Below are 26,265 nucleotides of genomic sequence, written 5' to 3' on the forward strand. Positions count from 1 at the left end.
TTTATATACGTCGTTACTTGAAGCTCCTTGGAAGAAACCCCCTTTCTTTGTATGTATGTGCCATGAGCGGGTATGTCCTGAATCAAGCCCCTTGTTCCCCCAAACGCCATTCTGTAGATGCAAACGCGACAAAAACAATCAAATGATGAAGAAGAATCTCAAGCTTTTGCGGTTTACAAGACGCCAAACAAGAATTTGATAATCCGCATATCCTGGCCCCTCTCCTCCGAACGCCGACCCCCCCTGTCTTAGCCCAAAAGTCGCAGGCCATTCTTCGTCTTTTGCCCGCTCTTCGTCACGCCACCACCGGACTTGGGACCGAGATTCGGCTCGTGGCCTCCTGCGCCCGAGCCGCTGCCGGGATTGCCGCTCTGGTGGCCGCCCTTCTTGTTCTTGTTGTTGCCATTCGGCTTCTTTTTGATGGTGGTCGCCTTGATCTCGGTATTGGCCTTCTTGACGACGACGGGGTGGCTCTGGATGTACTTGCCGTGCATCTCCTTGGCTGCCTGGAAGAAGTCATCCGCGTCGCTGAAGCTAACGAAGCCGTATCCCTTGGACTTTGTGGTGCGCTTGTCGCGGATGACCCTCGCCTTCTGCACCGACTTCCACCGGCTAAAGGCCTTGAGCAGCGACTCATCGGTCGTCTCTCCCGCCAAGTTTCCCACAAATAGACGGAGATGGGAAGGATCCCATTCCAGCAGTGTATCGTCGGTCCACTTCTTGCCGCCACCCTCTCGGACGACCGTCTTCTTCTTGTCCGCCTGCGCAGCCGGATCGACCACCTCCGGCTTCGGGTACTCTGGCACGGGGACAGGCTTGCCGTCCTTGTCGGTCTCACGGGGCCCGTAGGCGCTCTGCCACTGGGCTATCTGGGCGGCCATGTCCGCGTCGTAGTCGGGACCGGCCACGGCGGGGGCAGCAGCGGCAGAGGCAGCAGCCGGCGTGGGAAACGGGTTCTGGATGCGCGGTGCTGCCTGGTACGACTGCGGCGCCTGGTAAGGCTGTGCCTGGTATGACTGGCTCTGGTACGACTGGTGAGGCTGCGGCTGGGAGTATGCATTAGGGGCATACCCTTGCGTCTGCGGCTGCTGCTGGGAGTAGTTCGGGAGCTGCTGAGGGTACGAGTACGGCGTGGCAGACTGGTTCATGCCCATCGCCGTGGGATAGCCGGGGTAAGACGCGCCATAGTGGGCGGCTGCATTGGCTGCTGGGTAGCCCGGGACGTTTGCTCGCGCGGAGCTGGCGCTCGAGTATGACGACGGCGAGGCGGCGGGCTGGTTCGAAGGGTTGAAGCTCGACCTGAAGCCCGGCCTCGAGCTCGCGGCGGCGGGGGGTCTCGCAGGGAGGTTCGTGCCTGGAGGTGGTGGATGTGACATGATGAACACCCCGTCGCTTTTTCTTTTCGTCTTTTTGGACGTAGGTATGGGAGTTCGCGCAAGCTGTGCAAGCAAAAACGTACCTTTGAGCGGTCCCCAGCTCAAAGTTTTTTCCACTATTGCAGATCGGCTCTGCTGCTGGCTGCGCGGCGATTCGAGGTCGAAGGATCTTTGTTCGGTTCTGCCTGTTTCGAGATGGCTTGAAGAGCGTGTGGCGGTTTGGGCAGCTGGTTGTTGATATCAAGCTCCGAGAAAATCGGCGAGGCAACGAACTGGGTCACGTGATGAGCAATTGCTGGCTGGGATGCTGTTGGCAGTCATGTGACGTCAACAGCAGCAATCGCAATTGACAGCATGTTGACTTCCAAACTGTGTTGAGCACGAGGGTACCTTACATATCGAATGCATTGGCAGCATCATCAACTCCAGTTGACCGCAGTAACAGCAATCAAGACGAAATGGATTGAGTGACAGCCGTGACTCTTGACGATGACCTCACATTTTGCCCCGGCCCTTCAATGCATACAACTACACAGTACTTTGGACGAGCATGCAAGAACAAAAGCCAATGGTTGGCCACTCGTGTGCCCAACAGCCGCACCCTCTTTTGTCTCTTTGCAGAGACCCAACGGCGCCGGTTCACCGTCTGTGGTCCGATAAACGGGGATCGGCTGAAAAAGACCCGCACGCTCGGGCACAGGCAAAAAAGCACCACGGATCGGTGCAGACAGAGGCTGTGAATGACGCTGCGGAAAAGGGCCCTGGACTGGACTGGCTGGTTCCTTGTGTTACGGCGGGAAGTCGGTGCGCGCGCATCAGGCGATGCATGGAATAATAATTCCGCAATCCCGCAAAGCCCGGCCGATGTCTTGCTCTGCGTTTGCGGCCGTGGTTTATAAGCGGCCCCAGCTCACCCACTTTTTCGATGGAGGTGACGGCAGAAGAAGAAAGATGCAAATAGAACATGGCCTCTATGCGATAGTATACGCCCGGTGCTTGCTGGTTTGGAGGGAAATGGAGCGCTGGGCAGAATAGCATCGTATCCGTGTCGAGGCATTGCCATAAAGGGCCGCGTCGAATGCTTCAAGGTCACCAAGTTGATACACGAACTGCTGATGCCCATTCCCACGATGCTGCGGCAGTCATTCGAGCTTCCCTAGGCATGTACTCTAGTATCTGCATTCTGTAATAGCTGTCTGCGCACACAGAGCAGTGTGCACTTGCACGGCCCTGTTCGAGGCTTTGGGAGAGAGGGGTCACTGTGCTTAGGGGATCAGTACCAAGTCTTGGTCCTTACTCGCGCTGGCTGGGATCGGGAACCTTGCTGGGCCTCATCGTGAGGCACTTCAGGGCGGCCTCTGATTGGTCGGCGGCGAAAACTGGAACGTTCGTCACGGCGGAGGCTACCCGGAGCGGCTGGGCTGTTTTTTTTATTTGTTCCAGAGAGAGAGCGTCTCATCAATGTGAGGAAGAGAAGAAGAAGAGGTCGGGATTCTGTTCAGTCCACCCGTAGAGTTGAGATGAAGCTGGTTGATGCTGCTTCTAGTCTATACATGTAAGCTACTCCAGCAAGAAGTGCCGATTACATTGCATTAGGCGCCTCCAAGTAAAAGAATCCAAGAGCAATCAATCGGGCGAACTGCCCCTCTCTTTTGAATGGCTTTGCATGGGGGTCACATACTACCTTGTTGAGCACATGGAAGATCAAACAATCCCACTTTATCAAACACAGTCCCTCCTCCTTTGCCCCCTTCTCCCCTTTACAGCAATACATACATACATACACCAAGCTGCTTTGCTCGGTGGCTTAGGCTGTTCGTTTGTTTCGGCCCGTAACCACAAACGGCACTGGACGGCCTCTGGCTAGCGATTTCGGTTTCCCCATGCCAAATTACCTCATTGCTCCAAAAGGTGGGACGGGAAGAACTGGGCTGACTTGCAGATGCAAGAGCGCTGGCCGCTTTCATGATTTGCTTGCTATACGTAGAAGATGAATGCTTGGAACTTTCTCTCCCTTTTCCGCCGCTTGCCGCTGTTTCTCCTAGGTTCGTTCATGCACGGTACTATTCTGTGACCCCGTATTTGGCGACGAGCGAGCGCTTCCGAGAGTCGGGTGCCGGATGGGAACTCCTTTGAAAGGGCACGACGTCTCACCAAGCTGGACAACCTTGCCTTGTAGCTGAGATGGCTGCTACAAACTTTCTCATGCTTGCAGTGTTTGTAGCATGTAGACGTGTTCATGGCAATGCTCTCTCCGTCTGAAACCCTCCATGCAAAAGAAGGGTATTGCGTTTGTTGCTTTTGTAGCCTGTTTGGATGTGAAGCTTCTCGGTAATGCAAGGGCAGCAGCTTGTAAGAAGTCAATGTATCTGTAGTAACTGGAGCTCAAACCGCCCAGAACCCCGGTAGTGCTACGCTCTGGCTTATTACACGCCGGTATGTAATTGATTACTACTACAAGTTCCTGTACATGTGCTCTCATCCACTCAACCCGAAGCAGCCGGCCACGGGAGAGGCGAGACATCATGGTTGCCGCGGAGGGTGGGGCGGGCAGAGACGATGGTTGGATGGCCTGGGAGATGCGCTCATATGATTTGTCCCGAAGCAGTTGTTGGTGTTTTTGCCTTGCGTGAGGGCCTGGGATGTTTTTTTGCTGGGATGGTTTTTTGCTGGGATGTGTATCATATTACATATGGCTGCGCGTTCGGAGAGTTCAAGTCTTCATACGGAGCTTGGTAAGTCAGTCGGACTTGTATGCGATACAGCTGCGGAGGGAGGCACTTTCTGGTGTGTCATTCTCCAGACATGATTGTTGTATTCTGGAATCCAAGCGACCTGTGTCAAGAAGGTTCTGTATCGTCCACCATACATCAAAGACAAAGCATGTAACCCTCGCCAATGTCGAGGATATGAGGTAAAACACAGCTAGCGTTATAGACTGGTTAGAAGTTTGCCTGAGGTAAAAGAGCCCGCGATGACGATGCAGCGCCCCTCGCCCAATCAGCCCGCTTTTCCTCACCTGCCGGAGAACCCCCCCAAGCCAAGCCTGAAGAAATCAGACCAAAAAGAGGAACCGGCGAAAAAAGGGCCTCCCTGGGCGCTGCTGGGCGCGCTGCCAGCCGTTGTTGAAGGCATTGGATGGTATGGTTGGGTCCAGTGATGGATCCCCCGTTCCGGCCCCCCGTGTTCCCACTATGTGCCACTACGTGCATCCCACCATCCCACTATATTTACTTACGCCGTCCCTCCCCGTCCGCCCTGGATTGCTGCTCCCTCTCTCCTCTTCTTTCTTCATCATCCCCAACTTTGCTTGTCCTTGCTGACGTGCTTCTCATTTTTGAAATATCAAATCAATCCAATACCCCTTTTTTTGCTCTCCCGCCAATCCTCCCACAATGTCTGGCCCTGTGTAAGTCAGCTTCCAGCTTTGCTTCACCCCTCACTCCCTCAAGCTTTTGACCCCACCACCCCGCCCCGAAAAAGCCCAGCTCATTACCTCTGGATGACCTCAATTCCCGCACAGAGGCGACGGCATCGTGGCCTCTTTGTCTGGTGTTGAGCTCATGAGTTTGGCTGACGGGAGAGGCGGTGACGGCACTGGTGGGCTGTTTGCTGCGGCTGCTGCTGCTACTGCTGCTGGCTGCTGGCTGCTGGCTGCTGGCTGTTGGTTTGCTGCAGCTTCGATGCTCCGAGCTCCGAGCTCCGTGCTTGCTGCTTGCTGCTCTTCAGCCTGTCCACCCCCCCGTCTACTCTCCCCGAGTTTGTGTCATTCCCCGAGCTGCATCGAATCTTGTTGAGCTTCGTTTCCTGCATTCTATGTCTCCCGCTCATGGTCCTGAGGTAGCGCTCGCCTCGCCAACATCATACTTGGCGGCGCCTCGCAACCGGACTTCTCCTCCTCTGCCGCCCAAGCTTCAAGAAATGCTGACAATGTTGCAAGCGCGGATCTGGGCCTCATCGGCCTTGCTGTCATGTAAGTTGCGAACCAATCCAGGCCTCCTCCCCCGCCTCCGGGTCTGCATTGGCCGCTGGAAACGCTGACACGGCCGCTCTCACAGGGGACAGAACCTGATCCTCAACATGGCTGACAACGGCTTCACCATCTGCGCCTACAACCGAACCGTTTCCAAGGTCGACCACTTCCTGGAGAACGAGGCCAAGGGCAAGTCCATTGTCGGCGCCCACGACGACAAGGAGTTCATTAGCAAGCTCAAGTCGCCCCGCCGCATCATGCTCCTCGTCCAGGCCGGCAAGGCCGTTGACGAGTGGATTCAGCGACTGCTGCCTCTCCTCGACGAGGGTGACATCATCATCGACGGCGGCAACTCCCACTTCCCCGACTCCAACCGCCGCACCAAGGAGCTCGCCGCCAAGAAGATCCGATTCGTCGGCTCCGGTGTTTCCGGCGGCGAGGAGGGTGCCCGATACGGCCCCTCTCTGATGCCCGGCGGTAACGAGGAGGCCTGGCCCTACATCAAGGACATCTTCCAGGCCATTGCCGCCAAGAGCGACGGCGAGGCCTGCTGCGAGTGGGTTGGCGACGAGGGTGCTGGTCACTACGTCAAGATGGTCCACAACGGTATCGAGTACGGTGACATGCAGCTCATCTGCGAGGTAAGCTTGGCTCGAATCTCTCCAACCCGTCTAGCCTCGGTGTATGCACATGCATGGGCTGGCTGGCATATGGAAAATGAGCGTATGGTTCGTGGCTAACAGGAGCTCGTCTCGTAGGCTTATGACATCATGAAGCGTGGCCTCGGTCTCTCCAGCAAGGAGATCGGTGACGTCTTCGCCAAGTGGAACAAGGGCGTTTTGGACTCCTTCCTGATTGAGATCACCCGCGACATCCTGTACTTCAACGACGACGATGGCACCCCTCTGGTTGACAAGATCCTGGACAAGGCTGGCCAGAAGGGAACCGGCAAGTGGACCGCCATCAACGCCCTCGACCTCGGCATGCCCGTCACCCTCATCGCCGAGGCCGTCCTGGCCCGATGCCTGTCCGGCATCAAGGAGGAGCGTACCCTGGCCTCCACCAAGCTCCGATATGTCGCCCGTGGCAGCGGCAAGTTCGAGGGCAACAAGGAGCAGTTCCTCGAGGACCTCGAGCAGGCTCTGTACGCCTCCAAGATCATCTCGTACGCCCAGGGCTTCATGCTCATGCAGGAGGTAATGACGTCCCCGGTATACCTTGCCATGAGCGCGTGGACTTGAGCTAACCCACAATTTCCCGCAGGCTGCCCGCGAGTTCAACTGGAAGCTCAACAAGCCCTCCATCGCCCTCATGTGGCGCGGTGGCTGCATCATCCGATCCGTCTTCCTCAAGGACATCACCTCTGCTTACCGCAACGAGCCCGACCTGAAGAACCTGCTCTTCGACAACTTCTTCAACGACGCCATCCACAACGCCCAGCCCGGCTGGAGAGCCGTTGTTGCCCAGGCCGCCGAGCTGGGTATCCCCACTCCCGCCTTCAGCACCGCCCTGTCGTGGTTCGACGGCTACCGCACCAAGGACCTCCCCGCCAACCTGCTGCAGGCCCAGCGTGACTACTTTGGCGCCCACACTTTCCACATCAAGCCCGAGTTTGCCTCCGAGAAGTACCCCGAGGGCAAGGACATTCACGTCAACTGGACCGGCCGTGGTGGCAACGTCTCCGCCTCAACATACCAGGCATAAAGGTGCTTGGTTAGAGAAAAGTGCGGGGGAAACAGTCAAAGTTGGGTATGAATAGCAATGATAATGTTACATAAAAAGGGATAATTAGGTCTGTAGTGCGAATTCCAAAAAGCAGTAAAAGTTATTGGCGGATTCCTACTCAATTGCAAGTGACAGTCTGTGTTGAGAGACGGCAACTCCGAGTTCTCTACCTAATATTCTTTGTGTGTTCTGTAAGAGTCAAGGCGGTAGCAAGAAGTGGTGGACATGATGAGGGTAGAGGGGGCATGTTGGCACCGGGATATGTCAAGCACGATCAATGTCTGATATGAGCTGCAATATGAATTCTGGGCAATTGCCGTTTGATACGAAACATAAGTTCCGATGCCTGATGAGAGGTCTTGTTGTAGTAATACAGAACCGTACCGTGTTGCAAGTACTTCGAGCCTTGCGTGTACCTTGGAATCTCATCGAGAAGCGGACCCACCTTTGCGCCCAATGCGACGCTGTCATTGGCCCTCACCCTTGGTCCAGCCTCGTCGCGACAAATTCGGGTTTCGCGCGACTTCAAACGACAGCCGCACGTCTCGCATACCTTCACGCCGTGCATCTACGACTCTTCGCAGCCTCGCCTGTCGCATCTGCGTCGTCCGCATCATCTCCCCGGATTCTTTAGGCGGCGCTCGCTCACGTGCCGCGCGCCGCGCTTTGAAGACTGTCCCGGATTGACCGGTCGATTTGCTGCCATATTGCAGCTCGCGATAGCCTCGCGCGGGTGCTTGTCCATTGCCATACTTTCTCTATTCAACTTAGTCTTGTAATACTTCTTGGATGCCTTGAGCTGCGATAGAGTAGCTGAGCCCATCTCTTTCCTCGCCGCCGATTCTTCCGCCTTCGTTTACATCAAGAACAACGAAAAGGGAAATCAGAGCAATCGACTGCAGCAAACATGGCGCAACCCAATCCCAGCAACAGCGTCCCCCAAGACCTGGTGAGTCCCCTCGCCATGCGACTCTGCAAGCCGTCGCTATGCCACCTTGCTACTACTGCTGCTAACACAACCGAAATTACAGATGCCACACGTCCACCTCATCTCGTCGTACCGATACCCGGCGATCCCCCGGCTCGACTTCAACGAGGTCGCCAAGTGGCTCATGGCTGCGCCCCAAATCGCCAGAGACCAGGCGCCTTTCTTCTGGACGTATCTCGACAAGCCTGCCGACGGCACCATTCTCTTGACGTGGCAGCCCCTCTCACGGCTGGGAACCAACTTCGCCACGGATGGCTTCGTCTGGGCGCCGCCCGAGCAGATTTACAAGCATGACCTGGGCAATGGACTGGTTGGTTTTCCCTCTCCTCACTCACTTTCTTCCTCGGCAGCATGGATTCATGGATGGATTAGCCCTGAACACTTCGTTGACACTGATTCCAGATGCTCGAAATATACTATCTCAAGGCGGGATATATCCCCGGCGAGCAGTTCGCCCTCCACGCTCGAAGACGATTCCGACTCGTTCCCGTCCCAGGGCACCCCAACCCCCCGCAGCCAGACCCCAACCTGTTCATTGTGCACTACGGCCCCGCGGAGATGAACGATCGTATCCCCGTTGCCATGATCCCGTATGATGATCGAGTGAATCAGATCATGCAACAGCGCCACTTCCTTCAGAGAGCAGGCCAGATCCGCCGCAAGGAGTTCATGCTGTCCGACAGAGTCAACTGGCCTTCGCTCCCAGAGCTTACCCGTCAGCAGATGGGGCCCCAGATGAATCCTCGAGGTGTGCCTCAGCAAATGGCTTATCCTGCTCAGCCACCGGCCCCGGGTCCTCCCCCTAAGAGGGTTCGCCACAACCAGGCTCAGGCCCAGGCCCAGGCTCAGGCTCAGGTTCAGGCTCAGGCTCAGCAAGCCGTGCTGCCACCGGGGATACCGCCCGTCGATGCCTTTGATGACGACGAGGACATCTCGAGGGGAGACATGTTTGATCACCTGACACCGAGGGAAATCTCAATGAGCCGTTACCAGCAAAACCACGAGTGGATGGAGGAGATTCTCTCCTCTGCGTACAGGATAGGCCAAATCACGCCGGCAGACCTGGGCCTGGGCCTCAAGGGCGAGCTGGCGTCCCTCACAGAGGGCATCTTCACCGCTCAGGGCGGCGAGGCATACAGCCAGGCCCCTGAAAAGGCATATGTCGGGCGTCTGGACCCTGGACAAGCGGATGAGTTCCGCAAGCGCGTCGACAACTATGTCAGCTCGACCCAGGCCGAGATGCGAAAGATGGAACAGGAGCATCAAAAGGCAATGGCCGCGTTGAGGGAGCACTCGCTGCTGAAGACAAAGGAGAGGGAGCTGAGGTCCATCCATGACGGGCCTGGGCTGGCACACGGAATGCACCAGTCCGAGGATGAGCCCGCTGCCCGTCATGTCTCCAAGCACTCCATCGATCAGATCGTGCAGGAGGTCGAAGCATCGTTGGGCCGAAAGATTGTCGGCCTGCCGCTCTCCAAGCGCGTCCAAGACGGCGGCTACCAAGCCCCCGCCCCTGAGCCTCCCGCCCCGGGCTCAACAGCGGAGCTCTCGCGGCAGCCGTCGCGGGCGGGCTCTCAAGCAAGCGGCGCCACGAGGGGCGAAACCGACATGGACATGGGCGACACGGCATCCGGACTGCTGGACCAGATGCACACCGGCTTCTCTGCAGCGTCGACGCCGGTCAACAACTTCCCGACACCTCAGGCCCATCCGTCGGCCGGTCCGTCGGGCGCAGCCACTCCATCACAGGCTGCAAATGCCGCCTCGCCAGCACCTGCATCCGCTTCTGCTTCCGCGTCCGTGCCCGCACCCGCACCAGCACCCGCGGCACCTACAGCTGCTGCTCCCCCACAGCCCTCAGGGGATGTAGAGATGGGCGGAACTGACACTGCTGCCGAGAACGAGGTACGAACAACGCCCGATCATGGCACTGGTAGCGGAGACTGGGTTGTGGTTCCCAAGGATGGCGACAAGGCAACGGCTAACGATGCGGCTCAGACGACCACGACCACGACCACGACTCAACCTCCCACTGATGCTTCCACCGGCGCCGCTACTGCTGCTGCGGCTGCTGCTGCATCTCCTGCTACTGCGCCTCCTGCTGCCGCTGCTGCTCCCGCAGCTGCTCCGGAGGGCGACGATGCCAAAGCATCAACACCGGCGGCCACTACCAAAGCACCCTCAGCAGCAGCCACTCCCGCGGTCACGGAGGGGGGATCCGTGTCCTTTGACCAGAACGACTTTAGCTCTCTCGGCGACCTGGACACGGCGGGCGATGCCCTGGCGGGATACGACGCCCCGGAGCTGGACGGCTCGGCGGGCGGGCTCGGCGACGGCCTGGATCTGCAGATGGACATGGAGGACTCGGCGTTTGGAGATGCCTTTCACGGCGTGGACTCTTCTCATACCCCGGGAGATGGACAAAATCAGGATGGCATGTAATGTTTTTTTCAAGGTCTGAGGTTTGTGCGCGTGTTGTAATCTAGGCTTGTTTAGGTAGGAAATTGGGAAGAAGAAGAAAAAAGGAAGTATATCTAGATGAAGGCAAGTGATTGCTGGTTTTTGCATGAGATCTTGCTGCTAGTGCCGGGCCTTTTGTGTTTAATTGTTTGAGCAGGCAGATTGTGGTATGTTTTGAGACGAAGGCGGAGGCTTGTGATGTTCAGCCATGAACCTCCTTTTTTTTTTTTTTTTTTTGTGAATGATTCAACCGGTTCATTCAATGGCTAATGATGTTCGATCTGTTGGAATGGCTTGTTTATTATCCTCCATCATTTCCTTCCCATTCAATAGAGAAAAGGAGAAGGAAACGTCCTGTTGAGTAGTGAAACAGGGTAGACAACTTATAAAAAAAACCGGCCACCCCTTTCTTTCTTCAAAGTTCAAGTTTTCTCTGTAATCAAGGCGGATCGACTTTCTCGGCATGCTTCAGCCTTCATCAGCCTTGCTCAACACACTCCCGCCCAGAGTCGCCCACCTGGAAAATGTCACGACGGCATCGCCCAGGTTCGGCAGAGAGGGTGACGTTTGCGGGAGGAGAGAGAGAGAGAGCCCAAGCCACACAGTGTAACTGCGATTCCAGCCGCAACACCTAAATGCTGCAAGCCTCAGCAATCGAGATTCGTAGGTCATCCTCGGCAAAACGTCTCGCATATTAGCTTGCATCCACCATTGAGCGAGATGGTGTGTCGCCCCCTTGTATGGGGTTAGGCGTAGACAGGGGAGCCCGATTCATGATGACTCAAACGGTCGTTAACGAGCAACTCGCGAGGGAAAGGCCTCGCCTAACCCTCCAAGGTACGTATCCAGAGAGCAGCCAGATGATGGAGGAAGAAGAAGAAGAAGAAGAAGAAGAAGAAGAAGAAGAAGAAGAAGAAGAAGAAGAAGAAGAAGAAGAAGAAGAAGAAGAAGAAGAAGAAGAAGAAGAAGAAGAAGAAGAAGAAGAAGAAGAAGAAGAAGAAGAAGAAGAAGAAGAAGAAGAAGAAGAAGAAGAAGAAGAAGAAGAAGAAGAAGAAGAAGAAGAAGAAGAAGAAGAAGAAGAAGAAGAAGAAGAAGAAGAAGAAGAAGAAGAAGAAGAAGAAGAAGAAGAAGAAGAAGAAGAAGAAGAAGAAGAAGAAGAAGAAGAAGAAGAAGAAGAAGAAGAAGAAGAAGAAGAAGAAGAAGAAGAAGAAGAAGAAGAAGAAGGAGCTTCAAGCACAAATCAGGAACGAGTAAGGCAACGCCTGGTTGATCGGACCCCTGGCCGGACTTTGATCGAGACTTGCCTACCTTGCCTGGTAAAGACGTGTGGCTTGTTGGGTTGTTGCCCCAGAACATGTTGAGTAGTTTTTTTTCAAACATTAGATGGTCTATTATGCCAAAGTAGGTAATCTAAAACTTGATCCAGAATTAGAGATCGGGTATCGTCGCTTCTAAACGATGCATCGCCAATCCAAGCAGACCCTCCATGAGCATCCAAGCCGAAAACGCCTCGCAAGACCAGACAAAGCCAATCCGAAGACCGTCCATGACGCCAAACCCAGAAGAACAAGACGATCACCACCTCGTCGCATTCGCAATGTTGCTAAACTGACTCTCAGGGTAGCTCAGCATGTTGATCGAATTGTCGAGGTGGCCCATCTTCCTCGCCACCGCCTTGACCAGGCTCTCGTCGCCCTTGCGGTCGCCCGACGCCTCCCAGAAGACTGCGCCGCCGAGCCCCTTGTTGCCGAGGTACTCCGCCTTGAGCGTCGTCGTCTCCATGTTGTCGTACGTGACGAGCTCCCTGGTGGCGTTGTCGTAGCTGTAGGCGGCGATGATGTCTCGGTTGACGTGGACGACGGCGCCGGGCCGCGGCAGGTCGCGGTAGAGCCAGACCCCCTTCTCGATCGACCCCTCCCCTACGCCTTCGTACGGCTTGCCAGGCCCGTCCGTGTTCATGAACGAGCGGCCGTAGAGGGGGATGCCGAGGATGATCTTTTCGGGGTCGACGCCCGCGGCGACGTAGTCGTTGACTGCCTGGTCCGAGTTGGCCCTGGTCCTGCCTGGGTTCGTGGGGTCGTGGAAGACGTTGGACTGGTCCCCAGACTTGTCGTCCCAGCTGCCGGCGTAGTCGTAGGCCATCAGATGCCACGCATCGAGATACTGATCGATGGCGGGCATGTTGAGCCACTTGTAGTGCTGCTTCGCGGCAGACACCGCCGCGGTAAGGAGGTAGTGATACCGCTGGCTGTGGAGGCTCGCATACTCGTCCAAGGCCTTTCGACACTCCCGCAGCAGGTCGACGAATCCCACGGCTTCGCGCTCGTTGATGGGATACTCGTAGTCAATGTCGATGCCGTCGAGTCCCCAGTTGGCGAGCAGGTTGACCGCCGTCTTGGCGAAGCGTATCCTGCCCTCGGCGGTCTCGAGGACAGGCGCGAATTTGCCCGATTGCGACATGTTCCAGCCGCCAATGGACAGCAACGTCTTCATATGACGATGCCTCTTCTTGAGCAAGAAGACCTGCTCCACTGCCCCGTGGACGTCGTTGGGGCCCTGGGTATCGTTTCTTCCAGGACCGCCAGGAGCGGAGAGGATCTTCTCTTCATCTGCCCAAGGATCCATCGAGATGCTGTGATGAACTGTCTGTCAGCACACAATGCACTCCGAACCAAAACACAATCGATGGCACATACACAGATCCATCGTCTGCGACCCCCGCAAATGCGTATAGCAAGTGCGTGATGTCCTCTGCTGGGAGCTGCTGAGGCAGAAAAGCTGCCTCGTAGATACTCCTGTGCCTTGTTAGCAAGCCCGCCTGAATCACCGCCACCACCAATTACAAAGTGCAAAAAGGACTCACCAGTCAGCATAGTAGACGACGTTTTTCTTTCGCGATGTGGGACCGAATCCCACCACCTCCGAGCCGTGTCCGTCCCCGATGCTGACCCCTGAGGTGACCGGCTGGGGCCCGACTGGCACCGCATCGAACGGCTCGAGGTGGATGGGTTCTACATCGCCCATCTCTGTGTCGAACGGCAGAGGACCGCTCGAGGTGGCTGCCACCGGCTCAGTGGAAGACGAGGCAGATGGATTCGCATCATCACATCTTTCACAGAGTGTCGCTGGGACAGCAGCCACCACTCTCGCCAACAGGGGCAAACAAATGCAAAGGAGTTTGAACATTGCGCTGTCTGTGAATGCAGCAATGTTGAGTTGGCAAGTTTGTGTGAGAAAAAGTGAAGAGCCAAGATCCATTTCGACGGGGGGTGAACGACCTCTTTTATACCTGAGGAGCACCACCAAGGAGGACCACCAAGGCCAGTCCTCTGTGCCATGCCTAGCCTAACTGAGACAATATTCAGACGTATTGGGTCAAACTCTAGATAGGCGAGACGGACACTTTCATCTTTCCGTGAATTGCTGCAGACTCGGCGCCATCACGGAAGCCCCAACGAAAGCGCCATCAAGCCATCACCAAAGGGAAGATGTGTGAAAACAAAATGGTTGGGGTCATGCCTCCATTTGGCCTAAAGAGACGACCAGGTTCACGCTGCCCACGGGTTTCGCAAAGAGGACGAAGCCGCGCGACCGGAACAGTCAAGGCTCTCGGCCTCGGTGTCTTATGGCAATTGAAGGTTTCATATGTTCCCGGAGGAGGCTGCAGACGAAAGGCAATCGTCAACCGACGCATCGATGGCGGCGATCCTGTCTGTTCCAGGTCATGATAAACACTTAGCGAGCATCCACGGATGCAGTTGCGTCGTCGGCCTCCAGCCACCAGCTGCAATCCGCGTAACCAAGACACCACTGCTTTCGGGTCCAGGCGAGGCTGAAGCTCAGGTGAGACAGTTTACCTCAGCCAGACGAAAGGGGCCAGGAATGGAACGATCCGTACTGCTGGGGCAATCCGAGACAAGCTGCCATACGAAATTGGGCATGAAGGGAGGATATCGGCAAGGTGAAGCCACAAGTCGGCAAGCATCTGCACTCTGAAGACGTCTTTCCATATCATCCATTTGTCCGGGCGCCATGGCGAGGGATTTACTTCGCATGTGATGATTTTTTTTGCAGGACAAACCCTCCGGTAACGTAAGCATATCGATGTTGCCTTTTGAAAGTGTCCGTGTAATATTGCAAAGCGTCTCTGACAGGATCGCATCCGGGCCTTGATCCCTCTCAAACTCTGTTGGGGGCTTTCCCCTCCGCGTTCTCTTGTTCTCTCACTCCATCCTCCTCCTCCTCCTCCTCCTTCTCCTCCTCCTGCTCATCCACGACTACTGCATCCCCAACCTCTATCGTGGGCCTCAGGGCATCCGAGTCTACGCCCTGGCCTCGCTGCTCATGCCGCATGTGTGTACCAAAGTAGACCTTGCCATTCAGCCGCCGTGTTTTCGCCAGGGTGACAAACGGCTCTTGCCTCCTCTCCCCAGTCGTCTGATCAACACAGACCATCTGGCATCGCTGGCAGGCCCCCAGCAGTTTGAAGCCATGATTTCCGATGCGGATCTTCCGCCACAAATCCTCCGAATAAGGCGGCGGACTACGCTGCCCTGGAACGGCCTCAATGACGATATTCGCTCGGAACGCGGATTCGTCTACGGCAGATGCTCCAGATCTGGTGATGGCTTGATTCAACATCTCCACACTGGATGCGCTTATCATGAGAATCGGACTCTCGTTGGAAAGCAAAATCTTCCCTGGCTGAACTTGCTGCTCAGAATCCGATTCGGGCGGAGATGGGACGCCGGGGAAGGGAGACGGCTGTCCGCTCAGGGCCTTTTCGATCCTCTGGTGCTTCTGCAATCGAGCTTTCGAGAGCCTGCTGCTGGCTCCGCGGCCTCCCGCCGGAAACCTTGCCAACATACACGGGACCCCTAGGGATTCGCTAAAGAAGTTGTTGATCTCTTCGGAGAGATATGATTGCGCGGAGATGTTCTCGCCACAAACCCTGGAGCTTGTTTGTCGAAAGTCGACGTCATAGTCAGAAGGATTGTTGGATAGCGATATGTCCACTTGCGAAGGTTGCCCCTTGGCGGTGCTGCCGCGGTATCTCACACGTAGCACGCCCTCATTGAGAAGCAGCAGAGGTTGGAGGAGGGCCATTCGGGGGTACCGTTTCTGGCTGAGAGCCTGGCCTGATCCTCGGTGGACCAGACACCATTCACGATCCCAGGCAAGCCCCTCCGGCCGCACCTCCCAGCAAACTCCGGGTGGGATCGTGAAGCCACTACAGCTCTTGATCGGATACACCGTGATGCTCTTGACCTGCATGCCTGATGGCGTATCTGGCAGTCTTGACCTTAAAGTAGGATTTATCTGGTCGGGTACTCTCAAGGTCTCCTCGATGAAGAACTCCTGCACAAAGGCAAGGAAGCGAGAAACGTCCGACAGTGTATTCATTGCCCCCAGACTAGCACGTATGATGCCGGTGGGCTTGTTGGTAAATCGGCCGCTATCCTCACCACACCGAATGCCAGCAGACAGGTTTCGTTTCAACTCCCAAGGCTGCAGTTCGAGGGCAGACGCAAGCGCCGCAGGGCTGCACACGCCTCCTGTTCTGACATGCATCTTCCGGAGAATGGCCAGCTTCTCAAATTCAGCAAGGCCAATCCACAAGCCACGACTATCCCTGATGTTGAAACAGACAACTGGGCCAGCTTTGACAGCGGTCACATCGTCTGGTATTCCAGAATAGATGTGGCAGACAGGGCTCCCGTTTGCGTGCCGTAAGCTATGGAGGCCTCGGCATAGCTCGCGGCTGAGATAGGCCGTGTGAGCGCTGATTTGATCCATTGAGCCGAACAACCGCTGGTGAGTCGATATTGCTATGTCAGCGGCGATGATGCTGTGGAAAGGGAGGGTCCCGTCTTCCAGGCGCTCGTGAAGAGAGTACGACTTTGGAGCATGCCACTGCTCGCCGCCGCATAGCACGACGTCTACCGTGCCGCCTCCGAAATATCTTCGCCGGTCGAATACAGACTCAGCAGAGCGACGAACCAGCAGAACGCCCAAGTCAGGGAACCCAAATATCTTGTACAAGCTTGTGACAACAAAGTCGGCAGCAAACCGAGGGTCCGAAAGGTCCAGCTGAGAGGTGGCACTGAGCGATGCCGCGTCCAAGAGGACCAACGTCCGAGACGAAGACTGAGCCTCGCTGTGCTTCACCTGCTTAGCCCATGACAGCGGATATCGCCTCCCATCCATATGAGACTGGGCAGAATAGGCGAACAACGTTGCGGGAGAGCCACAAGCCCCTGGCTTGAACGGGGTCTTTCCGCCCACCCAGGACTGCACCCCGGTGTCGTCGAGGCAGACGCTTTCATGTGCTTCTTCTCTTGCCCCTACCACGCTCGTGTGACAGGCTTCATGATAGGCAAACAAGTAGCCCTCGGGCAAGGACCTCATGCCCTCAACTACCAGCTTTACGCCAGCAGTTGCATTCGCCACAAAGACCAAATCGTATTGCTCAGGGTCGGCCTTGAAGAAGTCCAGAAGGCGGATTCGCACTTGGTCAATCCGTGACGAAGAGCGCTGCGATGCTGATGATCCGGAATGGGGGTTCCCGTATAGGACCGAGGTCATCTCTTTGGCAAACGCATCCATAAGAGACTTTGAGCACAGCGTAGATCCGGCATGATCCAGGTATACGGAGTCTAAGCAAGGATAGCCACATGTCAGAGACGTCTACACTATCATGTCATGTCATAGCACGAGAGCCAGGTGCTTGCTTACCCTGCAGCATTGGATATTCCTCGTCGCGGAGAGCTTCAACCGCGCTGTTATATTGGTATCGCTCCATCTTGGAGATTCGTCTTGCGTCAGCCCGTCTGGCAACTGATTCCCACGGCCAGATATGGATATGATGGCTCCAACTGCTGCATCCTACGAGCACGCGAGCGGCTGTCGAGGCAGAGCGGCAGGGAATAGGGAACGAAGAGAAGGCGAGTCAGATATATATACTGGTACATGTGGCAGCCGATTGCAGATATGCAGTACGGGTAGTAAGCAAGATGATAGCCTCTGAAGCCAGATGTTGGGCACATGCACATACCCCATACATTAAGGTAGTTAACCTGTTAGTACGGTGACAAGACAGCGATCGGAGTCGGAGATCGCCACTCTCCAGCTTCTGGGGGGAGCTTCGGCCTGATTAGATAAGACATGGGTGGCCATACGTGTCGCCGGCGGAGAGAAGCCGTGCCAAACGAGAAGCGCGTACACTGTGCTACCGCCCAACGACCGCCTATTGCCCAGGGATGCATCCGAAGAAGATGCTGCCCCATAGCGCGATTTAGCCGACCCGATCGCAGCCGTTAGGCGCCCTCTGCACAGTGCCGCTTCACTGAGTGCGCGTGTCGCGGCCGTCTTCGGCTCCACCTTGCTTGAGGATGGCGTCCAGCCTCTTCCGACCTGCAACCTCAACCTCTTCATCTCAATCCGCGATCCTCCAGGCGCATCAACGCCGTCGCGCAATCGCTAGCCTCAGCCGCGCTTATCAATTCAGTTCGTCGTCCCCCTTTCTTGTCACGCATCAATTCTCGTCCCCGCTCCCCTTCTCTTCCTCTCTCCTTCATCGCATCGTCCGCCCTCTTGCCAGTCCCTTGACCAAGCTCTCGGCAATCGGCAATTCTGTGCCTCTTTTCTTCTCTCTTCCTCGTCTCTCTCTTCCTCTCTCCTCGCCCTCCCAAGAAGCCTACGTGCCGAGCCTTCCATTTGTTCTATCAGTTGGCATCCGTTTCTCCGCAATCCATATCTCATCTTCTCTCTTCGTTCCCGTTCTACTTCTCTCTTGTCTACTATCTCATCTCTCTTTCTTCGTCTCTACTTGTCCAACATTGGGTCAGAATGTCTTTTCTAACTGCTGGTTTACCGCCATCCAGTAGGGCCCTCCTGCAGTTGATTCCTCCCTCGAGGCCGTCAATGTCAATGCCTCTGATGCTCAACGACATCTGAATGTTACACGATCTTGGGACCAATTCTCTATTTTAGTGGTCAATTTGTCCTCAAGCCAAGTGAGCAACAACGATGGACTCCTACTCATCCTATCGCGATGGTTCAGGCCGATCCCCGACCGAAAGGACGTGGGGTCGTGATGATTCTCGAACTAGGGATGATAGAAATGATGGCTTCTACCGCGCGAGGTCTCCTGGTTCGTCCCATCAAATTAATGCCATTGATTGTTGAGACTGCTTGCTGACTGTTGCTACTTCCAGGCAATGAGCGCCGAGATCGACGACGTTCGCGTTCCCCTCCTCCCGTTGATCGATACGAGCCGCGACCTCGTAGAGATGGCCGAGACGGCCGCGATGACCGAGACAGGGACAGAGACAGAGATGATCGGCGTCGTATCACTTCCCCGCCGGCGAATATCGATCGCTACGTGCCTGGACAGGACAGCGGATCATCCAGTCTTGCCGTCAATCCTCTGCAAGATCCGGCCAAGCTTCCTTATCAAGTTGGTTTCTCCTATTTCGGCGAATGGTGGAGAATGAACGAAAAGATCAAGGAAGAAAAGGAGCGCGTCCGGACTGGGCGGAGACGAGAGCCTGAGAGACCCAGAGGCGCTCGAGAGGCTCAGGAGGAGCGAGAGAAGGAGAAAGCCAAGATCCAAGTGGCATACGATGCATACAAGGAAGAGCTTCAAGCAAAGATGGCCAGAGCCTTCGTTGCGGAGCATAAAAAGGAGCAGTGGTTCAGGGAACGCTATGTCCCTGAAATTCGAGACGAGTTCAAGGCCAAGCTCCAAGATTTCCGACGATCGGCTTACAGTCAGTGGGAGCAGGATTTGGAATCTGGCACCTTTGACGAGTTCTCTCTCGAGGGAATCCCCAAGAGCGAGAGCAACGGGGCTGGCGGTGTGATTGAAAAGGAAGAAGGCGAGGCGACGGCCGCCAACGAGATCCTGGGAGTTGGCGATCTGGTTCCCGTAAATGGCGCCGACATTCGTGACGAAAACCAGTTCCAGCCCACTCTGCTTATCAAGACCATTGCCCCTCACGTCAGCCGCCAAAACCTGGAAGCTTTTTGCAAGGAAAATCTGGGTGAGGAAGAGGGCGGGTTCAAGTGGCTGTCCCTGTCCGACCCGAATCCGAGCAAGAGATATCACCGCATTGGATGGGTTATGCTTCACCCCTCTTCGGAAAGCGCGCTGCCGATGGATCGGGCCGATCCCAAGGACGAGGATGGTGACGAGACGATAAAGACGCCGCCACCTCCTGTTTCTGCCGCGGAGAAGGCCCTGGAGGCTATCAATGGCAAGACGGTCAAAGACGAGTCTAGGGGTGACTTTGTCTGCCACGTTGGGGTCCACAACCCACCGCATCATCCGCGAAAGAAGGCTCTCTGGGACTTGTTCTCCGCTCCGGAGCGGATTGAAAAGGATCTTCGTCTGGTTCAGCGCCTAGTTAACAAACTCGAAGAAGAGTATGGGTCCGATTTCCAGGCCATCCCGAAAATCGAAGAAAAGGTCGAGGACCTGAAGAACGCCGGCCGGCTACAGCCCGCCATCCCTCCCACACCAACGAAGAAGGTCAAGACTCGAGAACCTGGTATGGACGAGGCGATGGACGAGGATGGAGAAGAAGAGGAGGAGGAGGAAGGCGCTGTGGAAGATGAGGAAGTCGATGACGAGGACCTGCTGGTGAAGAAGAAGCAGCTTGACTTGCTGATCGAGTATCTGCGCAGGGTCTTCCACTTCTGTTTCTTCTGCGTGTTCGAGAGCGACTCTGTGCACGAGCTCACGCGTAAGTGTGCAGGAGGGCATCTGCGCCGCCCTCAGAGCACACTCTCGTCGTCTGCTAGGGCCGTTGCTAGGGCCAGCGCAAATGGAGAGCCTTTCCCAGACAAGAAGCGGAACGAAGCCGACAATGACGACGGGGAGGTTGCCGAAGGAGAAAAGAAGTTCCGCAACACGTCCTCCAAGTCTGAGCAGCAGCTTCTGCGCGCCTACAACTGGGTGAAGACGTTTGAGGACAAGCTGATGCAGATCTTGGAGCCCGAGTCAATCGACATCCGCAAGCTTGGCGGTAAGCCTGTTGATGAAGCCATTGACGAGGAATTGACCAAGTATGTCAAGCAGGAGGACGAGCACAAATGGAGATGCAAGGTTCCGGAATGCACCAAGCTCTTCAAAGAGGACCACTTCTGGAGGAAGCATGTGGAGAAGAGACATACGGAGTGGCTGGAGGGCTTGAAGCAAGAGGTATGTGGAAGCCCCCTGTTGATGACGACTTTTCGATAGTGTTGCCCCCATCGCTCTCTTTCTGTTGGACTCGATCTTTCTCTAACATGTTCCATCTTAGTTCGAGCTCATCAACGCATACGTGTCCGATCCAGCACACATTGCCCCCTCGCGCACCGATGCAAACTCAAACGGTCACTTCCCACCTACCAACGGCCAGTCGGCATCTGGTACCCCTCGCGGCTTCAACCTGCAGAACTTCTCCATGAACGGCGTCATGGGCATGCCGGGATTCCCCATGAATCCCGGCAGCTTCCCCTCATTGTTCGCCGGCATGCAGGCCAATAGTTGGAACTCCATGGGCGATGACCGCTCGGGAGGGCCCGTTCGCCGAGGCGGAATGTCTGGCGGGCGAGGCGGGTACCGTTCTGGTCCTTATGATCGCCGTGGAGGCAATCGCTGGGACGGAGGCGGCGGCCGCAACCGCAACGGCGGATCACGATGGGGAGACGGAGCCGGCGCTGCTGCTGCCGGCCCCCGAGAGGCCGTGCAGGGCCGCAGCTTGAAGAGCTACGAAGACCTTGATCAGGTGTCTGGCAATGGAAGCGGAGGGGGCGAGCTCAACTACTAGCCCCAGCTACCTCACTGTCCAATGCGTTGGACAACGAAGGGCCAGGGTAAGGGCTACAAAGATGCGCCCCGGCAGCGCCTTGATCAGACAAATCACTTGTTTCTCTCCTTTTTCTCTTTTTCTCTTTTTCTTTCTTTCTTGCTCTGTCTTTTCCCCTCTGTTTTGAGATTTCTCATGCGATTTCCAAAAGGGTGAATGTTATCAGCCAGTCGTCCGTACTGGGGAATTCGCTCTATGTCAATTTTTGGGCTCGCGGCAAATTACCCGAGCAACTTTGTACATTAGGCTCAGGGTAGTTTACACGATAGCAAAGGATACTCCTTCAGAATGACTGGTATTAGCTACATTTTATTCTTCTGTAGATTGGCCGAGGGCAGTCCTCTCTAGAGTATCCAAGCAGTACAAGCAACTTCTGTGGTTGAAGCTGGTCGGAGTGGTGGCTTTCGCGAATTCATCGTATTGAGGTCTTGACATATTGACTCTTGAGCTGATGCAGCCCTTGTCCGTGTTCTTCCCAGCCTATATCCTGACAATGCGACTCTCTCGCTTCAAACGCGACTGAAACCGCGTAAAATCATGGTATCATAAGTGGCCGTCGATGGCCGTCATTAAATGAAAAAAATAAAGGAAGAAAAAAAAAGACGATGCTACCTTTCAAGGTGCCTTTTCGAACAATTCGAGAATCGGTTTTGCAGCCTAGACAGAAGCAAAATTAGCATACGCAGCCCAGAGGGTACGCGTCGTAGGGTGTTCGAGGACACAAGACATACATCGATAAACTTTTCCAGGTCCTGGTCCAGGTTGGCCAGGTCGTCTTTCCTCCGCTTGTTCTCGGCAATGAGCTTCTGCTTGCGCTTGAGGAGCTCCTGGCGGCGCTGCTCGAGGATCTCGCGCTCTTCCCGCTCGTGCTCGATGCGGGCAAACATGCGCTCGTCGTCGGTGGAGTCTGCGTACTCTGGTTTGAGGGCGAGGAATTCTTCGAGGGGGATGAGGGGCAGCTGCTGGTACTTGTGGCTAGAAGCAAGGAAAGAGAGTCAAGTCAGCTCGGCCCATACCGCGTATCGGAGGAAAAAGCAAGGAAAAAGGGAAGAGCGGAGAAAAAGAAGAAGAAGAAGGAAAAGAAGGAAAGACATACTCGTACGACTCGCAGCCCGTAATCTCGCCCTGAAGATGGCGCTGCTCGTAATACAGGTTCTGCAGCTGCAGGTGCAGGCGGTCGACCTCCTGGCGCGCCTCGGCGGTCTGGGCCTTTGTGTCGCGCGCGGCCAGGCAGGCGCTGCGGTGGAGGCCGCGCAGGTGGGAGATGTTTGTGAAGAGCTGCTTCTGCTGCTTGGCGATCTCGGCCTGGGCCTCGGCGGAGGCGCGGCCGTCGCTGGCGCGGTCGGCGAGCTGGAGGAGGGCGTGGGCCTGGTCGCGGGCCTGGTCGGAGATTTGGAGGACGGCGGCGAGGGAGGGCTCGGTGACGATTTTCTGAACGGCCATGGCTGTGGTTGGGATTTGGGAGGGCTGGCTGTGGTGAGGATGGGAGGATGGGAGGATGGGAGGATGGGAGAGATGGTTGGATGGGAGAGATGGTTGGTTGTTTTGATCAACTGCTTGATGGGTTAATCGGTCGATCAATTGATGGGCGGAGCGAAGAGCTTCACGTGACGAGGTTTTCGAGGATGAGACAGAGATGGGCGGATGATGATGGATCGACGATAATGGGGTGTAACGAGGCAAGGCTGAGAGGCGATGGGTCGTGGTAGCTGGTGTTTTGTCGCGTTAGTGCAAGGCTGTAGAAGGTCGGGAATAAAGTCGCAACTGCACAGACCAACAATAAGGTACCACGAGATCCGAGGTCCCGTTAGGCCGCCAGTGTATCTACCTGCACAAGTACGTTTTTACATGCACTGCTACCTAATGATGATCAAAGGGATTCTCATCCTGGCATCTCAAGGCACGCATCTCGGGAGCCGGAAGGGCGGGAAATTGCCCTGCTTTTCTCAATTCAAAAGGAGAGTGTGGAGGAAGAGGCGATGCCGGTGTCGAATCAACTGGCGATGCTCGGGCCTGGTCCTTGTACAGTACCTGCAGCTGTCAGGGCCGCTTTGGCGGAGTTGAGAGCGTCACGACAAGGGAGTAGCGATACGAGTACTCGTTATATCATCATAGGCTACCTAATGCAATGGCCATATGCCTAGAAGAAGATTCAACAGATTAGGATCAGTTGATACTGCCATGTCTTTTCATATACGGATGGTCATCTGCTCGAGATGATTTATTAGGACGACTACTGATAATCCTGCTGTTAGTGCTGGGTTTGCGGATGACATGGGGTTCGCACTTGTGGAACGCGTCTGACAAAGGCGAAAACCTCCGTCCGATCTGCGGAACAAATCGAGGCTAGGTATTACTGTACATAAGGTACCTTTAGCATGTGTTAGCACCCAGGTACAGACAGTTAATGCGACGGCTGGGCCATGGCTGCTTACCCGCACAAGGATTTAAACAGCAATAGTACAGTACATGCAAACACTCGTCGTATTTCGTTCGGATTGCCCGTCTCTGGAGCCGATTGAGTTTCTCTCGCCCTTCGACCTGATTCGTCTCCCGCAGAGAGGCCGTGCACGCCTGCCCCGTGCCAAGCCCAGAGGTACCGGCGCCCCTAACCACCGCCTGGAGGTACCTGCATTCCTTGTCTCGCCTCACATGTTGCGAAGTGCCTACCAAGGTACTCCCAGGCCTTGTTGCCGCTGACCTCAGACCTTCATTCTCTTTCTTCCCTTCACTTTCTCAACTCAACACCACAGAACCAACTTCTTGCAATATCCTCGCCTTGCGGTTAGCGATAGCAGCGCTCTTTTTCCTCGTCTTTTCCTTGTGCATATTCCCCTGGCCATCGCCAGCCAATCGCGCTTCCTCCTGGCGTCGCACATCCCCCCAAATAGGCTCGCGACCCGCATCAAGACGAACCGGACCTTCAACAAACAGCCTTTGGGGCACGTTAAAAGCTTTGGGGCCAATCACTGCCGGAAACTCCCATCAAACCGCTTCGTCCCGCTTCTTCCGATCAGCAGGATTATCGCCCTGCGCCCTGCGGCCACCCTGCTGCAAGATCTCGCTTCTCTTCCTCTCTTCACGTGTTGTTTCGATCGTCTTCCGGACGCTCACATTTCGCCTCCTCGGGGCTTGGCCAATCATCCGCACTTGTCGAGGCTCGTGCCTCTCTCAGCTGCCCGTCTGGCTCAGATCCAAGACATCCTGTTCCTCTCGACTGTCCAACTGGCATGAGACTGTCCGACATCCCTTGACCATCCCGCCTCTCTCTCGACCACAAAAATGGCGGGCGTCACAACTGCCCTCACCTCCGCGTGCGGCTTCAGCCACGACACCGACGCCGCTTCTTCAGCCGCCGCCAGCGGCTCCGATTCGCGCCGCGAGGCTCAGCAAGCAAGACGACGGCGACACTCCTTCTTCATCCCCCGGCGGAAATCCATCGTCGGCCACATCATGGAGGGCGAGGAGAACCTGCTGCTCAAGGTCGACCTGTTCCTGACCGAGCTGGAGCGTCGCCTGGAGTTTGTCGAGAACTATGTTGACCTCAGCAAAGACTCGAGTATATCGCGCGCCTTCTCGACTCTTCAGGCTGTCCGGACGAGATGCTCGCAGGCGTCCGAGGAGGTCATCGGCGCCGGCCGACGCCGGCTTCACATCATGGTCGAAACCCTCGAGACCCGTTACCATGAGACGTTGGAGGCGACCGAGTCACTGCACGAGAAGGCGGTGCTGGGGATCGAGCTGCTGGAGGGCATGCTATCCGAGTTTGAGAACCGCGCCTACAAGCTGCGTGAGCAGGGCTTTGCCAACGCCGCCACTGCCGCCGAGGCATTTATGGACGAGGGCCGCAGAGTGGCAAACGAGAGCATCGAGCGAGCAAAGTCGGTTGTCGACGAGGGAATCGAGCGTGCGGTCCGCGCTGCTCTGTCTCTGGAGGAGCATATCCAACAGGCCGTGTTGCTGGCGCGGGATCGAGGGCTGCTCCTGTACGACGAACTGCCCACGCCCTGGCGGAATAACCCTCACATCAAGAAGGGCTACCGCTTCCGAGAGACAAAGATTGAATGTATCGCATCCGTCTTCAACATGTCCAACGAGTTTATCAACATCTGGTCTCATGCCCTGGGCCTGATCCTGGTGCTGGCCGTGGCCTTCTACTTTTACCCCAGCAGCGCCAACTTCTACCTCAGCACCAAGACGGACGTTGTCGTAGCCGCCATCTTCTTCATGATGGCCTGCCTGACGCTGGTGTGCTCCACCATCTGGCACACCATGAACGCCGTTGCCGACGTCAACGCCGTCTCCATGTTTGCGTGCGTCGACTACACGGGCATCTCGCTGCTCATTGCCGCCTCCATCATGACGACCGAGTACACGGCCTTTTACTGCGACCCCATCAGCCGGTGGACATACATGTGCCTCACCGCCATGCTCGGCATCGGAGGCGTCATCCTGCCGTGGCATCCCGCCTTCAACGGCAGCGACATGGCCTGGGCCAGAGTCGGCTTCTTCGTCGGCCTTGCCTTGACGGGGTTCATGCCCATCCTGCAGCTGTACTTCTCCCACGGGCCCGAGTTTGTCTACAACTTTTACTCGCCCATCAGCAAGTCCCTCCTCGTCTACCTGAGCGGCGCCATCGTGTACGCCAGCAAGGTTCCCGAGAGATGGTTTCCCGGCTGCTTCGACTACATCGGAGGCAGCCACAACCTCTGGCACGCGGCCGTCTTGGGCGGCATTCTCTTTCACTACACCGCCATGCAAGAGTTCTTTGCCAACGCTTTCAGCCGAGCCGAGGGGGGCTGTCCCGCTTATTAGACGGGGACAGCCCACGAGACGAACACAAGGAGAGAAAGAGATGGAAGGTAGACTTGTTCTGCTCTCTTCATTTGC

General features: G+C 55.9%; 9 protein-coding genes across 9 annotated transcripts; 5 read left to right on the top strand and 4 right to left on the bottom strand.

Moving 5' to 3' along the window:
- Positions 1–248: 248 nt before the first annotated feature.
- Positions 249–1,376, bottom strand: CCMA1212_010642 (uncharacterized protein; the record flags this gene model as incomplete). Its single annotated transcript, XM_073707678.1, has 1 exon — positions 249–1,376. The coding sequence occupies one exon, from the start codon at positions 1,374–1,376 to the stop codon at positions 249–251; it is 1,128 nt and encodes a 375-aa protein (XP_073553846.1).
- Positions 1,377–5,221: 3,845 nt separating this feature from the next.
- On the top strand, positions 5,222–7,053 carry CCMA1212_010643 (6-phosphogluconate dehydrogenase, decarboxylating 1; the record flags this gene model as incomplete). Its single annotated transcript, XM_073707679.1, has 4 exons — positions 5,222–5,349; positions 5,435–5,990; positions 6,108–6,545; positions 6,613–7,053. Coding segments are annotated over 4 exons (1,563 nt in total), but the record flags the coding sequence as incomplete, so codon positions are not given.
- Positions 7,054–7,981: 928 nt separating this feature from the next.
- On the top strand, positions 7,982–10,504 carry CCMA1212_010644 (SWI/SNF and RSC complexes subunit ssr4; the record flags this gene model as incomplete). Its single annotated transcript, XM_073707680.1, has 3 exons — positions 7,982–8,023; positions 8,106–8,372; positions 8,465–10,504. 3 exons carry the CDS (start codon positions 7,982–7,984, stop codon positions 10,502–10,504), a joined length of 2,349 nt encoding a protein of 782 aa, XP_073553844.1.
- Positions 10,505–11,262: 758 nt separating this feature from the next.
- Positions 11,263–11,776, top strand: CCMA1212_010645 (uncharacterized protein; the record flags this gene model as incomplete). The annotated part of the gene is made up of 2 exons (XM_073707681.1): positions 11,263–11,267; positions 11,392–11,776. 2 exons carry the CDS (start codon positions 11,263–11,265, stop codon positions 11,774–11,776), a joined length of 390 nt encoding a protein of 129 aa, XP_073553843.1.
- A 321-nt stretch (positions 11,777–12,097) lies between these two features.
- CCMA1212_010646 (Endochitinase B1) lies at positions 12,098–13,716 on the bottom strand (the record flags this gene model as incomplete). Its single annotated transcript, XM_073707682.1, has 3 exons — positions 13,386–13,716; positions 13,219–13,317; positions 12,098–13,154 (listed from the first exon to the last, which is right to left on the bottom strand). Exons 1-3 carry the CDS (start codon positions 13,706–13,708, stop codon positions 12,098–12,100), a joined length of 1,479 nt encoding a protein of 492 aa, XP_073553842.1. The 5' UTR covers positions 13,709–13,716.
- A 985-nt stretch (positions 13,717–14,701) lies between these two features.
- On the bottom strand, positions 14,702–17,324 carry CCMA1212_010647 (Molybdenum cofactor sulfurase; the record flags this gene model as incomplete). The annotated part of the gene is made up of 2 exons (XM_073707683.1): positions 14,702–17,178; positions 17,258–17,324. 2 exons carry the CDS (start codon positions 17,322–17,324, stop codon positions 14,702–14,704), a joined length of 2,544 nt encoding a protein of 847 aa, XP_073553841.1.
- Positions 17,325–18,550: 1,226 nt separating this feature from the next.
- CCMA1212_010648 (uncharacterized protein) lies at positions 18,551–21,336 on the top strand (the record flags this gene model as incomplete). Its single annotated transcript, XM_073707684.1, has 3 exons — positions 18,551–18,674; positions 18,739–20,726; positions 20,827–21,336. 3 exons carry the CDS (start codon positions 18,551–18,553, stop codon positions 21,334–21,336), a joined length of 2,622 nt encoding a protein of 873 aa, XP_073553850.1.
- Positions 21,337–21,990: 654 nt separating this feature from the next.
- On the bottom strand, positions 21,991–22,818 carry CCMA1212_010649 (uncharacterized protein; the record flags this gene model as incomplete). The annotated part of the gene is made up of 3 exons (XM_073707685.1): positions 21,991–22,032; positions 22,107–22,350; positions 22,472–22,818. The coding sequence occupies 3 exons, from the start codon at positions 22,816–22,818 to the stop codon at positions 21,991–21,993; spliced, it is 633 nt and encodes a 210-aa protein (XP_073553849.1).
- A 1,839-nt stretch (positions 22,819–24,657) lies between these two features.
- On the top strand, positions 24,658–26,190 carry CCMA1212_010650 (uncharacterized protein; the record flags this gene model as incomplete). The annotated part of the gene is made up of 1 exon (XM_073707686.1): positions 24,658–26,190. The coding sequence occupies one exon, from the start codon at positions 24,658–24,660 to the stop codon at positions 26,188–26,190; it is 1,533 nt and encodes a 510-aa protein (XP_073553813.1).
- Positions 26,191–26,265: the final 75 nt, after the last annotated feature.

Source organism: Trichoderma ghanense (assembly GCF_004382785.1).
Source record: "Trichoderma ghanense strain CCMA-1212 chromosome Unknown scaffold_28, whole genome shotgun sequence".
In the NCBI taxonomy this organism is placed as follows: Eukaryota; Fungi; Ascomycota; class Sordariomycetes; order Hypocreales; family Hypocreaceae; genus Trichoderma; species Trichoderma ghanense.